This window comes from Larimichthys crocea, chromosome XVII (assembly GCF_000972845.2).
Source record: "Larimichthys crocea isolate SSNF chromosome XVII, L_crocea_2.0, whole genome shotgun sequence".
In the NCBI taxonomy this organism is placed as follows: Eukaryota; Metazoa; Chordata; class Actinopteri; family Sciaenidae; genus Larimichthys; species Larimichthys crocea.
In genome coordinates, this window is record NC_040027.1 from 21,852,993 (window position 1) to 21,871,046 (window position 18,054).

Sequence of the window (18,054 nt, forward strand, 5' to 3'; positions counted from 1 at the left end):
CTTGCCCTTCCTCTTTTCTTCTGCTTTTTATCCATCACTGCTCTCTCCCTCCCAATGCTGCCACCACTCCTCCTATCACCTCGTATACCCCTTTTTGCCGAACCCCAATCCCCCTCTTCTTGTTCTTTTTCTCCACCCCATCACCTCCGCCCTCTCCTTTGCAAACTCCAACTGTTTTCTCTTTTTCTCTTTCTCCATTTCATAATTTATTCTTTTTCCATTCTCATCCCCTATTTCCTGCACTGATGACCCTCCTCCTTTCACCTTTTCTTTTTTTTCTCCTGTCCTCCCTCACTCTCCTTGCTTTTCTCTCTGTGTCTCTGTGGCCTACAGACGTATTTACCCCCCAGACGACAAGCTGCTGTTGGAGAAGTATGAAAGCCTGCTCTCGGCCGCCTTTCAGACCTTCCTTGCCGGGCGAGCTGCCTCACTTCAAAAGGAAATGAATAATCCTCTGAAACGAATGAAGGCACGTACGTCAGTGGCAGACTGTCACGCACGCACACACGCACACACACACACACACACACAAACACACACACACACACACACACAATATGCAGACACTTGTGGACAAGCACATGGCAAAGAAAAGAAACACATAGACACACACATTTCTATTAAGATTCTGCCCACAGAGACAGAAAGGGATGCACAAATAATGTGGAAAGTGTGCCGCAGTCCTTCGTAGTTGTTAGAATGTCCTTCCTCTCCTCTATCTGCCTCGCTTTACTGCCATTCACTCTGTCTCACTACAGATATTTATTATGCCGTGTACATACGCTTTTAAAAGCAAATCAAATTCCACACAACAATGTCATTTTTGTTTCTTCATACTTAGACGCCCGTTTCTTTTGTCCTCCTTCTGAATCCACTTTCTGTCAAAGTTAGTTGACTTCAAAGTTGAGTTTAGAATAACGTTTTGGAGATACACATTCGAACATATACATTCACACACAAACTTGTGTAGCCATGCACTAAGATATGTGCATATTTGTAGAAGTCATTATATGCATTTAAATGCCAACACCTCTCTGGTACCAGGAGGAATGTAACTTCAGCTATACTCAAACATAAAGGTATGAAGAGACTTTGCAAAGGAGAGAAGTTGATTTCCATAAGGCACAACTTTACAGGAGAGAGAGTGGAGAATAGAGAGGTATGTGGAGTGTCTAAATCGTGAGAGAAGGATGAGAAAAATAGTAGAAAGCTAGTGAGATGCTGATAGAGATAGTTGTTCTGTCATTTTTTTTTTTTTTTTTTTAAAATACTTTTTGAGGTTTTGTGACAGACTCCTATTATGAACACACTCCATGAATCAGGGTGGCTTCAGTAGAGTACAAAAAAAAAACAACTCTATTTTCAAGTTTGGTTATGTGTTGAGAAAGAACAAATCAATGAAACAAAAAGACACAGAGGAAGGCATTGTGGAATATTAAAACACATGCAGGGAAAAAAGCATTTATGAGTAGGAAAGATGTAGATGAAACAAAAAAAAAACCTAACTGCTTTTGGCAACTGAATAGTAATAGTGAATACTGAATATAGACAATTTTGACAGTCGTATTGACATTATAAATTCATATCAAAGCACTGGGTGGAGATGTCATATGCAACTATTGCAGCTTTTGTAGAAACAACCTTACCTCAACAGCCTTAAGCCGTTCACAGTTTGTTTTTCAGAAAGTTATTTTGTGTCCTTTCAAGAGTGGAGAATTTTTTATAGAGATGTCAATCAAAGAGCAGGCAGAGTATAAACATCAGGCCGCGGTGAGTTTAATTCAGTCAACATGCAGAGATGTGGCTCTCGTTTAAAGTAGGAAGGGAGATAATAAGAACAAAGGATGCTCCGCAGTTTGCTATCTAATACCATGATCGTGATTGACAACTGGACAAAGGGATAGATTGTGAGATACTAATCTTGGCAATTTATAGTAAAGAAAGGATTTTTGAATGGATGTATTTGAATAGAATATTCAACAGACCACAAATAATGCTTTTAATTCAAAGATTTTTCCTCCCCCCTTTTTTTAATGTTACATGTAATTTCAAGCCCATCTGCTGTCAAGAATAGAACATGATTAGTGTTACTTTTCTTGACTTTTGATGTCTTTGTTTGTGCTCTCCGTCTTTGCTTTTGCTTAGTCATTGTCGTTGACTGCACGCATTGACCGTGGAGACATAGCTTATTTGTAGCTTGCATAATTGACTCTATTACTGTATTTGAATAGTGGATTTAGTTTGAGTGCCGTTGTTCAAGTTGCCTGTTGCCTTTATTGTTCCACATCGACGCTGCTCACAAAGCACGGCTTCTTTAGACTTGTTAGGGATTTACTTTGCTAATGTTAGAATTAGCTGTCTAGCAGTCTGAACTAATGTATGTAGTCCATGTATTAAGTGCACACGTAGTTTCTTGGGGTAAACCAAAGCCTCTATTGTGCAACAGTCACAGTTCTTTGGCTTATAAACCTGGTGGGATCCACAATTCATCACCTGACATGCAATGCCTGTTTGGCTAGTTGGAAGGGACCAGAAGTTGGTAGCCAGTGTGCCATCGACAAATCTGTCAAGCCTGACAAACATTGTACCCGCAAGACTGTTGTTTGGTGCCTTTGTGGGTTTCTCAAGGCCATAAATTGAAAAATGTCATGGATTGTCACAGTATCAAAGAAAATAAAACGTGTTGTAATCCTAGTGATAACATGCTGATGCACTGCACAGCACCCTTCCTTACTTCACTGCCGTACCACAGACAAGGCAGCAACGGGTTACACTGGTTTCTACAGGGTTTGCATCACCCTTCTCCCCGCTTCCATTACAGTTAGGTTGACAGGTATGCATCAAATTGTTAGTTCTTGTTGTTTGCGATCTATGTTTTCCCGCGCACTCAGGTGATGTTTTCCCATCCCTCCATTTTTCTCACATGAATACTGAAAATAAAAAGGAAAAAAAAATGTTGTTGAGCAGGTGCATGCTCAGCTGGCCTGTAGTGCGCTGCCAATATAATAACATAGTACACAAACTGCAAGTGTTCTCTGGGAGCACTTCACAGTCATTCAGTCTGCAAGCGCTGCAAATGTACATGAAGCAGAGGGATATTAAGGATCTATAAGGGTCATTTGTTTTAGGTTTTAGGGACAAAACGCCAAAGAGCTCCCAATTATGTTGCACATCAGGTAGAATTAATCACTGATGCAAAGCGCCTGAAACCAGGAACAGCACCTGTGCTGCATTTAAATCTGCAGCTTCGATCCAACCATCACCACTTACAGGCAAACAAAGATTACAGCAGCAACCGTTCAGCTCTGTTTGCATCTATAAGCAACCAAGCAGTCAGTGTCACCACTGTATTTCTTACAGCTGCTGTTTATTATGTAAGAATCTGTTTAGCATATTTTCTGCTGAACTGTAGGAGTGGAAGTGTCAGTATCCTGTCTATACCAAGACTTTCTCCTTGGTTTGAAGAATAAATGAGGAGGGTCCTGACCGGGTTTTATTTATCTAAAGAAATAAGGCCAGTTTTACCCACAGAGGTTTTCTGCTGGTTCAGGAGTATGTTTGTTTTTTTTTTTAACCATGGAGGAAATAAATTCCTAAACCAGTGGAAAGCGTCTTCTGACTGCATTACCACAGAAATGGACGAGACAGGGTCATCTGTCAAACAGCCAAGAAATATAGAGTCAGAGAAGGGCACGGTCGAAGCTGCCAGCAATAGAAAAAAAATGACTGCGTCTTCAACACAAATGGATAAGAAAACAACAAAAGCTTGCTCTGAAGACCTCTAGAAAGGACTACACACTTCTCTCCTCTGGCAAAAAATACTATTATGTTTGGACAATATGAGCTGAAATGTACAGACTTCATTGGTGTTGTACTCTAGTAGGAAGTTATATATTATGTGGGCCAATGCAATTTTAAAAATGTGTGACAGCAAAGTCATTGACTGCTAAATAGGGCTCTCTCCATCATTTGTTGTAGACTCATTCAGTTATAAACTCTTTTACTTTAGAGAGAATAAATAGCTTTCAGTTCATCTGTTCTTTCTTTATATGTGTCAAGTTTAGTTTTTTTCTTATGCTGTAAAACATGTCAAAACATCCCTGTAATCTGCTTTGGTGCAATTTAACAAGGTAATGGGCCTCCAGTGGTTTTTAAAAACTCTAAACCTCTGTGGGTGGGGAAGCTTTCACCTCGTGAAAGGTTAATGGGTTAGCAGACTTTTTATTGGAGTAAAAATTCTTTTAATTTCTAAATAAATTCTTCAAAGCAAAGCAAAGTACTGTCTTTTAACCGCTTTTAATGATCAAGTAAAGATAAAAAAATTCAAATTTTAGCTTTTATGTTAGCTGGTATCTTTTTTTACGTTCTGGGGTTCTCTTGAGACATATTAGCAGCTGTAATCTTTAGGACCAATACTGAAGTACATATTAATACTAATCATTTTCAACACATAGAGCACATTGTTTAATACTACAATTGTGAAATTATTAAACTTACCATATAGATAATATGGGTTTTGACATGATACACCCAGCTAACTCACTCAGTAATGACTCTGTAATGTTTCTTTTACTGTATATCTTAAAGGTCCAGAGTTTGAGATTTACAGAATATGACAGAAATAGAATAGGCTATAATATGCATAACTATATTCTCATTAGTGTATAATCAGTAGAAAGAAATAAGAGTCATTATGTTTTTGTTCTCTCCATACACCAGCCCAGAATAGACAAACTAAACACTGGCTGTAAAGCCATTTGTGTTTTCACATGTTTCATGTCCAGTTTCTCCTTCACGTCAGGGTGAGAGGGTGAGAGGAGGGGGCTACAATTAGCAACTACCCTGGTCTTTTGAAATATGAGGTCCTTTTAGGGGCCTCTGTCGATGAATGCATACTTTGAGACAGGAAAACAAAGACTTTTGAGCACTAAAATATGCTACTGTACACATATGTTCATGCACACAAATGTTCATGCACACACCACTGCAGGGAACCAGGGGCACACAGTGACCTTTTCGAGACTCCAGAAAGCAGCTTGATGACTAATCTGAGAGAAAACAATCACTTTTCATCTGTATTTAAACGGAAAGTGGGAACTTTTTAGATCCCAGACGTGAAGCAACATTAATCACCTTAGCCTGCATTTCAGCTATAGCCAAATGGCCAAAGCCCCAGCACATTGGCGGTGGCCATGATACTGCCTTTTCCAAATTCAGCCACTATAACTGCTGCCAAATAACAATGCTATGTTCAGCCAGGCCCCTTTTTCTTTAGCCAAGTGAGGTACATAGTCCTGTAAAGTGAAACATATTTTCTTACACTTCATTTTGACTTCTTCATCACTTTGACTTCAAGGTCATTAGAGATCTGAAACATTTACCTACCATGTTAGTCTTTGCTGATGCTTTATACTGTACGCTCCTTATGTAAGAAAAATCATCACCTTATATATTCTCAACTACCTTGTGTCTGCGGTATGTGCTGGTGTGTAGGAGGAGGACATCTTGGATCTGCTGGAGCAATGTGAACTGGACGACGAGAAGCTAATGGGCAAGTCCTCCAGGCAACGAGGCCCTAAGGTGGGTGAAGAGTGAGAGAGGGGTAGGGAGACGAAGAAACCGAGAGAGGGGAAGGAGGATAAGGGCCACATGCCTCAAGGGACCTAAGAAAAAGTGCAAAGAAGAGTGTCAGAGAGCGAGAGAGAGAGAGAGAGAGGGAGACGGGAGGCAGGTAGGCAGATGCCTGAAGCTAACGCCCACAGAAAGCACATAGGACGTGATTCAGAAAAATAAAGAGGGGGGTAGCGGGTTAGGCGAGAAAGAAAAGAATCAGAAAAAGGGCCCAAAGAAAAGACCCAACTCCCTTAGGGGACAGCTGTCAGGCTGTCTCTCTCACTCTCTCTGTGCTATCTTTCTTTCTGTCTATCTCCCTCTCTTTCCCTCTCTCCCTCTGTCACATACACCTATACGCCCCCTCGATTTCCCACGACAGCACATTACTCCCTCCATCACCTTGCTTCACTCCCCTCCCTTCACCTCTCCATCCCTTTTTCTCTACCCCTGTACATCTACATCCATCCCTCACTCTAGGACTAAATTGGCTGGAACACTCAAAGAGTGTGTTAGGGACTCGACAGGGCAGTTCAACGCTGCATCAGAAGGGCCTTAGCTGGAATGAGGACTTGTTCAGACACAATCACTGTTGTCCAAATTAATTTGGACCCCGTCAGTTTCGATGTTGCTGAGTGCGCGGAGAGAGACATTGAGAGCAGTAGGAGGGGGGGAGCTGTGACGGATAGATTCACTCCTCAAGGGTGTAGTGCTCGCAAGCCATCTGGTGAAGCTCAACCAACGAGAGTGCGGAAGCTCGAAGAGAGGAGTGAGGCGACGGGATTAGAGGCAGGATTTTTGAGGGAAGGATGGAAGGAGGAAACGTTCAGGCAGAGAGGACGAGAGGTAGAAAGCGAGAAAGAGAGACGGTGAACAGAGAGTTTCTTTTACCTCGTATTTAGTTGTCTCTTCGTAGGTGTGAATGGTTGTTTGTCTCTAAGTGTCGGTGCTGTAATGAGCTGGTTGACTCGTTCAGGCCCTATGTCAGCTGGGCTCGGCTCCAATCCCCTCCAAGGATAAGCGGCTATAGAAAATGCACGGGCGGATGGAGAGTTGTTTCTTTGTCTGTCTTTTCGACTCTTACATCATCACAATTTGTTCCTCACGGTGTTGGCCCCTTCCCTCACCTTTCTCCTCAGCTCACCATTTAGCTTGATTTTACCCAATCAATCTCACTCCGCCTTCGCTGTCTCTCTCTCGCTCTCTCTCCTCATCTGTTCAGCGTCTGGCCTTCTCTCTTTGTTTTACTCTTCACTGTTTATCCGCTGTCTGTTCCCATCTTCTTTTCTCTGTGTGTGCGCGTGTCTCTTCATTTCCGCTCTCCTCGTCTATTCAATGCCTCCTCTCCCCTACTCAAGACTCACCTTGTCCTCCTCTTTATTTCTCTCCCTATAAATCTGATGTTCCCATCTTCCCTTTTATTTTCCTCTCATGTATTTAATCTCTCTCCGTCTCTGTCCTCCTCTATCACTCACCCACACAGCTACCCAGCGGTGAGCGTGTAAGCCCTGTGATCACTTCCTGCCCATTAATTTGGGTGGCCTGACAGCGCTGCCCGAGCTAACCGTTAAATAACAGATGTATAAATGCCTTATTAATGCTATCAGCATGTCCCCTTCCAGGATGTGAAACTCATCTTAATGAACTCCTACCTTTTGAAAAAAGGCCTATGTGTTTGTCTTTTTTAGAGATGAATCAGGTGTCTTTATGTGTGCAGAAGTCAGCCACTGGTTCTCAGCTGAGATTAAAAGTTTGAAATATCAAACTACAAACTTTTTTGATTCAAACTTTTACTTTCAGTTTAACCTTTTACACATTCAATCAGGTCAGATTTGTTCAAGGTATGAAGCTTACACATTCAATCAGGTCAGATTTGTTCAAGGTATGAAGCCACTTGTGTTTCTATTCATAGCTACAACCAGGATTATAAAGGAGTGCATGTGTAATTGTGTATCTGTGCATAATGAGCCTGCAGGCAAACGTACACACATGTGGCCACGTGGGCTACCTGTGTCACCACCAGGTCTCCCAGTGACAGATGGTAATGGGCTGAGGGTGAGGAGAGGCTGAGGGAGGTTGACAACATCTCAATGTCTTTATGTATAAGTGTGTGCGTCTGTGTGTGTGTTTATTCTTGTACTTTTGTCCTTGCAAGAGCCTGTTCTGACTTTTAGACCTTTGAAAAAGGACATTTTTCCAAAATAAGGTAATTTTTGGACGGTTTAGGGTTAGGACGCCAATGCAGTTAGTGTAGGTCCCATGAGGATAAAAGCAGAAAAGAAAGGCCATATGTGTTCATATATTTTGTCCATGCAGATATGTCTATTATATTTATATGTGCATTTAATTATGGTATTTGTACGTCTTATGAATACCGTATACGTGTCTGTGTCTGTGTTTGTCCTTGTCAGCCCTTGACCGCCATGCCAGAATGCAGTCAGACACCAAGACGCCAACGCCCCGACTACCTGGCTGACTTCACCAGCGGCAGCAGCGCCGATAACTCCTGCTCCTCCTCGGACGATGAAGAGGAGGACAGGAGGAAAGCAGGAGGAGGAGGAAGGGGCATAGAGAAGAGGGAGAAGAAAGTTTCCTACGACCTTGGGGATAGCAAGGAGAAGAACATGGCGGAGCGCTCAGGTAAAGCGGTGGAATGTATATAACTGTCTAAGAATGTCTTTATTAGGAAGCCGCAGCGTTGACAGGGACCTTTTTTCCTGCGCTCTTTCTTTCCCTTGTTTACTTTGTTTTTGCTTGCTTGCTTTCTCCTCATTGTTCTATCTTCCTCCCGCCCCGTTTTTTTGGTTTCTTCTAGCTGGAAGCGTCTATCTGATGAGGATGGTTAGCAAACTTGTTTTCCAAATGTGTGTAAATCAAAATCAGACACATTTTTAAGATTTCTCTTTTAGCATTTTCATATTCATTTCCATTTTATCTACTGACTATGACAGAGAACAGGAAAGATAGCGAGTGTATGTGATGTATATAATGATGCAATAAGGGAATTGTAATTGATCCTGTGATGCTCCGAGTACACGACATAGACTCCAGCCTGGTGCACTTTCCACATTTATACAGTTTGAAAAATATTCATAGTTGTACAGAACACATTTCCATATACAAGCACATGCACACCCACTTTTTAAAATATAAATGCAAAGAGTTTTGCTTTGATCAGTACCTACAGTGCACGCACACACACACACACACACACACTCTCCAGCAGCAGTGCGCGGCAGGTTGTGAATGTGTGAGCCAGCAGGTGCTACATTACAGATGTTCATCAGCCCACCAGTATTTATGTGGCTAATTGATGTGATGAATTAGTAGTAGATCCTTGGATTTTAATTAAAGTGTATGGAGGGTGATCATAGCCCGTGACCCGTGGGATGTGGCTCTTTGTTGCTAAGTAAAGAAGTGTCCTAGCTTCACACACACACACACACACACACACACACACACACACACACACACACACACACACACACACACACACACACACAGGCGCCACAAAGCACTTGAGGAAAGAAAAGTGTCCTGAACAGTACAGTGCCTGCCAGTGAAGTGGAAGGTTAAGAGGAAAAAGGAATCTGATTGAAAAAAGAAGAGAGAAAAAAAAAAAGACTTGGTTATTTACCTTGAAAACACCTTGAGCTTAATGCTGAAATACTTCCTGCTTATAGTGAGAGAGTGATAAGTGTCAAACATTCCCACAAATTCGCATAAGTCACATACATCAACTCTCTTTCAGCTCTCTGAAGTGAGAAAGAGGGCACCTTTCACAGCGGTCGACCTTGAAGGGGGAAAAAAAAAAATCTGCATTGTCGGCCGCCGGGTTTACTGCTCAATAGAGAGGACCCTTTACATGAGCTCACTCTATTTGTCACAAAATAAGGCACAAACTCATGAAAAAGCCCAACATTTGGACTCTGTATCCATCTGTGTGTGTGTGTGTGTATGCACAGAGAGACAGCAACCCTGCCAAACCCTACTCCATACCAAGCCACCAAAGAGCTGCTAGGACTAAGCCCCATAATGCTCTCATTTGGCAATGGCCAAACCTCGAAAGGTTCAGCAGCCACACACACACACAGACACACTGACACATATAATCACTTGTGTGCACACTTGATGTCAGACACATGCACACACACACACACACTCCATGAATAGAAAACACACTAATACACTGGCTGGTAGACAAGCTGGAGGAGAATCAAGGGTGATGGAGAGTGTCAGTGTGGGTTTTCAGCTTCATTTTCTGTGTGTTTGCGTGTTTTCTAGCGTATATGTGTGTGTGTGTGTGTGTGTGTGTGTGTGTGTGTGTGTGAGAGAGCTGCTCTTTAATCCATTCCCAAACCAGACAGGACTACTGTTTAGTTTCTGGTTTCGACTACACATGCCGTGGCGGTTAATAACATACACACACTGGGCCACTGGGCCAGAGTGCAGCGATGGGAGTTTTAATGCCGCACTTCATCTCCAAAGCCACCCGGCAACGGATGGAAAGCAGAGAGGAGAGCTTGACAGTGACTGGGGCACTGAGACAGGATCAGGGAAGAAAAGAAATTGAAGTGTGACAGTGAGTCAGTCTCCCCCTCCTTCCTCCCTCTCCCTCTCCCCTGTCCTATGTTTCTTTTAGGCCGCATCCACTGGAAACCTCCAGTCAAGTCGTCCAAAACGGGCTCCACCTCGTCTGCTTCCCCAACTCTTTCTGGTCCAATCAGGCGCTCCATCTCCTGCCCTCGCTCAATCGCCTCCCTCTCATCGCCCAGTGAGGTGCGGGTTGTATCCACGAGGCCTTCTCCTACAGTACCCATGGCCACACCCCTCGTCAGACCGAGCTCCGCCACGCTGCGCTCTCATTCGCTGAGTCGCAGCGGCTCCGCCCACCGCGTGCCTCACAGCAACAGCCTCGGGACCATCCATTCCCACATAGTAAGATACTCCGCTCACTCACACAAAGTCGGGTTTACCTTTTTATTATTCAGCGTGTGTCAGATTCAGTTGTCAGTCACAGACAGAGAGAATATGCTAAATTCATTTTCAAATAGTCAAGCTGTCATATTGTTCAATGTGGCAATCCTCTGCTGATCCACTAGTCCCAAAAAAATCAAGAATTACTTTCCAATTCCTTTTCACCAAATGCTCAAATTTTACCTTTCCCCTTTGCTTTTCTCCTCCTGTGGCATATATTGTATCCACTAGGAATCTCTTAAGCAGTTCTTTCAATACAGTATAGGCCTACTGTAGCCCACCACAATGATCTTCTATTATGTTGCCATCTGTTGCTTTCTGCCTGCCTCCTCCATTCCCCTTCCTTCTTAACAAGTCTGCTGGTAACCTTTGGATACATTGGAACAAAATGAAATAGAGCAGAATAGTTTTTAACATTGAGAATAGAAGTAAGTGAAAAACCTTTGTACTGAAAAAGGCCATAGAGTGCACCCATTTTATTTATGCCTGTACCCTGACACACATATATACAAAATGGCAGGAGAATTTATTTTTAACCTTCTTGCACGTTTGACTTTCTTGTGGGAATCAAACACGCACGGATAAGCACATGGTGGTACGCCTTCATGAGTTCACCCACGAGTGCGTTTCTGCAGCGATAGCAAATAGCACTTTGAGGAAGTTCATTTTAAAACAAATCATTACGAACGTGACTGATACTGCTTTGTGCTGCTATGTAAAGTAATTCATGATCTGTGAACAAGTGGTAGCAGGATCATAAATTAATGAGCTTGTGAAATGCCCCTGATCATTTGAAATAATAATGACTAATATACATAATACAGTAATAGCACTTAACACCCCGTTCACATTGTTTTGACATGTTAACAAACACTCATGCGTGAATGCAACTCTATACTCTCTCTGGTACTGAGGTGATTTGGAGGAGCTCTTTGCATAAATTGGTAATGATAAAATATTGTGACATAAATAGAAGTCCATTTGCCTTAATTGTTAGGGGAAAACACAGATGGCCAGATGCATAAAAGATGCGTAGGCACAAAAACCATGCACATACATACATATAAACTGGTATTGATAAAAGAAGAATGTGTTATTATTTTGCAGGCTGCACGATGTTCTGTAAAATGTCACTCAGAAGCACGTTTACGACGTCAGTTGTAAATTATCTGTCACTTTTTTACATTCGCCATAATTCTCCTGTTAATTATTTGTTGCACAGCTCTTTGTAAATTCTGTTTCAATATGAGCTGAGCTCTGTAGATGAATCATTGATCGTCCCTTTCACATTTAATAATGATGATAGAGATATCACCGGGATGATGGTTTACAGGTGCTTGTGATGAATGAGTGGTATAGGCACTATAAATAGCCACAGCTGTGCATATCAGTCACGCATAAAGACAGCTGTTGCTGTCAGAAAACCTTGCTGATGTGACAAAATAAGTTGAACTTTTTCTCTTTGTTTGTCTCAAACAAAGAGTTTGTCTCATTCAATCGGAGATGAAGCGGCACGAGTATCGATACGGGTGTTTGAGGTTGTTTCTTTATCCAGTTATGGATAATTGTGGGAGTGGAAATGAAGATGGTTCGAGGTTATTAAAACAGATTTAGGCGTTTGCACGACTTTATCAAATCTAACAAAAAAATATGCATATTTCTGTCTTTGTGCAGATACAGTTTTATTAGGGACATGTAATTAATAATAGAAGTAATAATTAATTGGGACACTTTTCGTAAATATCTAAATTGTTGAATGAAACTTTTTGCTTAATACTAAAATGTTTCTGTTGGTTTCTTTCTATGTGTGTGTGCATGTAGGGTGACCCCCTGATAAACCTGAGGAGTAAAGAGCAGGAGGCTGAGCTGGTGCGTCAGACTCTGGCTGCGCTCACCGCCATGAGGATCAGGTTTCCAGGCAAAACCGAGGAAGAAGCTGAGTCTGTGCTGGATGAGGTGGGTGCACCATTTCTATTGCATTACCTTATACAATAAACTAATGTGGACTTCTGTGTGTCTCATCAAGAAAATGTCCGGAAACAGTGGAGAAATGTAACAAAGAAAGACTGAAATAAACAAGGGGAGGTGGGAGTGAACATGGAGTACAAGTGTTGAACAGAAATCCAGACCAGCTGTATTCCCAGAGCCCCTCTGTGGCCAGGTGCGGTCACTCTGCAGCCTAACTAAAAGAGACCTCCTCGCCTCCCTCCACAATAGGCTGTCCATTCTGGCTTGGCTCCCATTGTCTTTCAAACGACCCCAGTGACAACCTGTCGGTCAGTTTGCAGCCCCGCGCTATTCCCTACTGCTCCTTTGTATTTATCAGTGCCTCGTCTATTTCTGGTCAGATCTCTGTGTCCTTGCATTTGGTGCATGTTTGTGTGTTTGTGCTGTGTTTGTGGCTGACAATAATATCCTGGAGCCTATGGATGGAAATAACTTTTATTATTTTGGAAGCACAATTCCCCAAGAATTCAGTAATGGCTGTTGGTAACTAGTTACTATTCGCAGTTAAAACTGTGCACCATGCAAGAACACAGTATTTTTAGTTTAATATATGCTTTCTTGAAACGTCTTTATTTAGTTTATGGGACATTTAAGATTTATGATAGAAAAGCTGAAATGGTTATTGCATTTTGTCAAAGCAATAAAAAAAAGAAAAAGAAAAAAAGCCCAAGGAGAGGCAGTGGCTCACCTTGAAATCACACCAAGCAACAGATCAGCGGCACAAAAGTCCTATGAAAGCATCCATCCGTCCAGTCCACACTGACTCTGACCTCCGTTACGGCCGTCGCCGTCCTCACAACCAGCTGTCCTTTCAGCACCACAGCTCCCGCGGTGCTGAAAGGACAGCAGCCTGCCAGACTTTCTTCACCAGGGTGACTGATGACACAAATACCACCAAAACGGCATGTTCAATGGACAAAAAAAGTTTTCAGAATGCTATATGAGAAGTACACAGGAAGAAAATAGAAATGTATTTTATTTTTTATTTTTTTTTGTATTTATCACATTCAACATTTGTCACATTCTGGCCAGAGTGCACGGTCAAAGTTCCACTTTGGTTCCCACGTGGGATCTTTTCTCAGCCAAAGAGTCAATCCCAATGGAAGGCAGTAGAGAAGGTTGTATCAGTGTTCAAAAGTTTAGCTGACTTGGCTAATATTCAAAGCTGAGATTATTAGAGCGGTGAACAGAATCAACTCTGTTCTGTGTCGCTCTGTTTCCATCACAGTTTGTTTTGTAGTTAGGTCATTCGGAGACAAAGCTAGGTTCGGAAAAGTTTACCACCTGCTGTGCTGTTATCGCGCGTTACTCTTGGTTTAATGACACATCTAGAAAAAAAGAATGGAGGGGTGATTCGACTCACAGAATGTGAGCTGACTTGGAGCTTGTTGACATCAAATCTTGGATCCAACCATATAAAATATAATTAGTCATACAGGTGAATGCACATCCTTTATTTACTGTCTTATTACATGTATTGTACCGCACATAAAAATGTTGATATGAGCGTTTCTTCATGAAATTCAGGTCCGTTTAAGGTTACGTAAGGGTTAGAGTAAAGCATGTAGTTGTTATGTTTCAGGTTAAGATAGGGCAAGCCTCCAAGTAATTATTATAAGCCGTAACAACGTCCTCACTAGAACAGGAAAAACAGCTTATGTGTGTGCGTGACATCTGGGTGTGTCAGGGTCGTGAGAGACAATTACCAGCACACCTGTACTGTTAACAAACCCTAATGAGAGCACCATGGAAACGCAGATGAGCAACTGCACCTGTACTGTTCACTCTTTGCCTCGGGAGAGGAGGAGTGTTCACTTGGCATGAAAACAATCTTTGGCAATTTATGTTTCAGGATTTAAAGTTGAGTCTAATTGGGCTAATGATGTGTTTGTATCCGAGTAATTGTCTCCTTTATCTTTCACTCAAAACCTGCTATTTTTTGTCACAGCTGGAGCCGTGGAAAAGTGAAATGCATTGAGTGCATTTTGTTGTGCTTTAATTGAGGGTAATCTGTGTACATCTGAAACAAATGAGACAAATGAGCATGCATCTTTTTGAGAGAGAATACTAAACAAGCAAACACGTAACTTTCTGGAAAGCGAATGAAAGTGTTGACTGTATACCTTAGCTCTGCATCCGTGAATCCTTGTGGATTGTTTTTTTTTGTGCATGCGTGCCGGTGTGTGTGTGTATATGTGTGTGTGAGTAAATATAAAGTTTACACTGGAGCTTCCCAGTGGGAGCACTGTTTGCTGGGGATCTAGCATGCTACGTGAGAGGTTTATGTGCACCAGTGGGGAGATGTCGACTAAGTCAACAGAGCAACAATAACAGTGCCTGTAGGTACACAGTGATGTTGGCACTAGCTAGGAGCAAGTGCATGGGAATATCCAGCACAGCTTTTGAGCATAACGACACATGCCCCAAGGATTTATCACACAGCGGCATAACATAAGGGTGTAGAAGAAGCAAAGATCACGACCCAATTTTCTGTTATCCCTGAGTTGTGCTGTTTACATTCACCTATAGAAAAACACCACGCAAAAGTGTGCCACATTTGACATCGATATGTTTAGAAAAAGAAAGTTAAATTAGTGTGAATAAAAGTAATCTTGTTCCAGGAAAAGGACAACAACGACTAAAGCAGTCATGAGGAATCAAGAAGCGACGCTTTAAATTCTCCGCCTTGATCACGGAGATCCTTCGGCATCGTTTGGCAGTCTGTCTTCAGACTTCTGTGACATTGAACCTACGCTAGTTTTGTAAAAAAAGACGACAACATAGTGATCTGCTGCAGTGAACTTACATTACATTCCCTGTGTTTCCTGCTGTCATGTGCCTGATCTTGCACAGCATTGCAGCTCTAGCAGTAATAGATCTGTCATGTTCGAACATGGAACTTTCCCATAATGGAGACGTGTGACAGCCAAAAACCCATTACATTAACAGATAGATGAACCCAGCAACGTCACTGATCCCATGTCTGGGCTGAAGTGTGAAAGAAAGGGTGAGTGTGTGACAGTGGGAATGAGCTCTAGACTTTGTCTGTATGTTCTTCGTCTATTTCTGACACATGGCATGACCTGTACAGGAAAACCTCTTCAGAATACCTTTGACCAAAGCCCGTCCTGTCCTGAGGTTTAGAAGGTGTATTCATTTACCCTTGCTAGCCTGATCTGCTGATTTTATTGTTGTTGTTTTTGGCAGTGAATGGACTGCACAGCACAATGACTCCTCTGTAAGCACACTGTAGTAACCCTGGGTTTTGAGTTTTTGAGGATTGCTAGGAAACAGCAGATGTAATAAAATGGCACTAGAGTAGAGTTGCAGTGTTCTTTTTTTTTATTATTCAACCTATAAAATACTCTGAGGATGTTTTTAAAATGTGTTTTCTTCATTGTAGTTCTACATTTTAAAGAATAACGACCTGTGTCAAGACATGTTTTGTGCATGTTCAAAGAATTCTCTTTCACTTTTCTCCCACAGATCCTCGACAACTGGAAATACCATAAATCAAAGGTGGCCTCCTATTGGCTAGTGAAGTTGGACTCTACCAAACAACGGAAGGTGAGTCTTAAGCTGCAATCAGATCGCAAGATTTCTGAGCCAATTTACGCCTGACTTGTCCCCCCAGAGACAGTTTGGCTCCAGATCTTTGGTAGCTATGGATATTCAGCTGTCTAAAACTTTCACATCCTGATCAGCAGCCAGCTCTTCTTACTAGATCATAGCCCTAACAGATAATGACAATTCAACAAAGAATAGAAAAATTAGAGGACTTTGATAGAAAACTCGAAAATTAACAGACAGCTGTAGGGGAAATGCTGGTAGAAATGAAATTAACTTCATAGATTAACAAGTCCTCAACCTCTGGCAGGTATGTGTGTGTGTGTGAGAAAACCTCTGTCTGGTTAGTATAACTGCATTAACTTAATAAAAATAACAGAAGTTATTGGACATAATGCCTAATTTTATGTTAATTGTGAAGGTCTTAAAATTGTTCCACACCTACATCAGTTTTTGCCACACTGTGTACACAGTCAGCCTGTATAAAATGGACGTTGTTAAAACCAGTGAATATGACAAAAACGCCACAGCTCCCATCTATCCCTTCAAATGCTTTTGAACGACTTTTACTCCACGAAAATAATCCCCAAATCAAACATCAGAGAAAAAATACAAAAATAAGACAAGCGTGACGATCATTATCATGTCAGACAGTGAGAGGTAGAGACACCAAATAGAATGTAAACAAAACAGAATAAGGGACAAGACGTGAAATGGCATCCAGTAGGCGTGTCAGTAATGATGTGATCTCTCAGCCGCCGCTCTCTGCACAGCTGTGCTCGGCTGTGTTGTGGGCTGTGGCGGTGCGAGCCGTTGTTTTATTTGGAGTGGAGCAGCCTAATGAGCAGCAGGCAGAGGTCAGGAATGTGGCGCCCACCGCTCTGCCATCTGATTACCATACCAAAACATATCTGTGTGTGTGTTTACTCAGTACTCAGTTTGTCTGAGTGTGTATGCGCGTCTCGCTCGGCTCACATTGCTGCAGGGAAAACCTCTTGCCTCCTCGCGCGCGCGTGTATGTATGTATGCAAGCACGCGCGCATACACACACACAGAAGCTGAGAGGCACGTCAGTAATGAGGAGCGAGGAATCAAAGTCAAAAGGGCCACAGCGCTGCACTCTGAGCGGGGTGAAAAGAGAGAGAAAAAGGGAGGAAGAGAAGGCAGTGCAGTGGGGAGGGATGGGAAAACAAAGAACGGAAGATGGAAGGCTGGTGCAGGTGTCCTCAGACCGCCTGGGAACTTCTGACACCTTCTCTCCAAGACTGACGTCGGTGCAGCAATTAGTCCTCTCCCATGCTCTGTGCTGTCTGCCCAGGCACTTTTTTGTCCTGCCACACACACAAACTACACATAGGCTGTCTGTGCATGCTTTAACATGAATGCAGAGATAAACCTGCTCAAATCTTCACTCTATGTGTGTGCGTGGTTGTTGTTCTTGTGCGTGTGTGCACGGATCTGTCTGTTTATTCATGAGTGCGAGCTTGCTCTCTCTTAGCGAGGGAATGCATTAGCCTCTGTGATTACTAATTTTATGATAAGATAAAATAAAAAAAAGGAGAGAGGGAAAGAAATATTACAGTTGGAGCGAATGCCAACTCATGCATATCAATTAGAAATGCTGTTACCTTTTGTCTTGCAGCATTCATTTTCTCCATTATGACATGCTTGATCTAAAGTTTTGTTGCTCTCTTTTTTTTTTCTTCCTCTCATTTTCTCTGTCTCTCAGGTGTTGGATATTGTACGTACAAATGTACGCTCAGCACTGCAGCGAATATGGAGGGAGCCAGACGTAGAGAGTCTCCACCTCTACCGACTCTTTAACCGAGTCTTCAACAGGCTGCTCTGGAGTCATGGCCAGGGACTGTGGCACTGCTTCTCCAACACTGGGTA

General features: G+C 42.4%; 1 protein-coding gene across 6 annotated transcripts in view; it reads left to right on the top strand.

Moving 5' to 3' along the window:
- The window catches only part of ttll7 (tubulin tyrosine ligase-like family, member 7), a 68,200-nt gene that overhangs the window by 39,436 nt on the left and 10,710 nt on the right, over positions 1–18,054 (top strand). For all 6 annotated transcript variants that reach the window (XM_027290152.1, XM_027290150.1, XM_027290151.1 and 3 more), the window contains 7 exons: positions 334–469; positions 5,494–5,580; positions 8,022–8,250; positions 10,253–10,548; positions 12,409–12,543; positions 16,081–16,161; positions 17,891–18,051. In XM_027290152.1, coding sequence (XP_027145953.1) covers positions 334–469; positions 5,494–5,580; positions 8,022–8,250; positions 10,253–10,548; positions 12,409–12,543; positions 16,081–16,161; positions 17,891–18,051 — 1,125 coding nt within the window. The remainder of the gene's footprint in view (positions 1–333; positions 470–5,493; positions 5,581–8,021; positions 8,251–10,252; positions 10,549–12,408; positions 12,544–16,080; positions 16,162–17,890; positions 18,052–18,054) is intronic.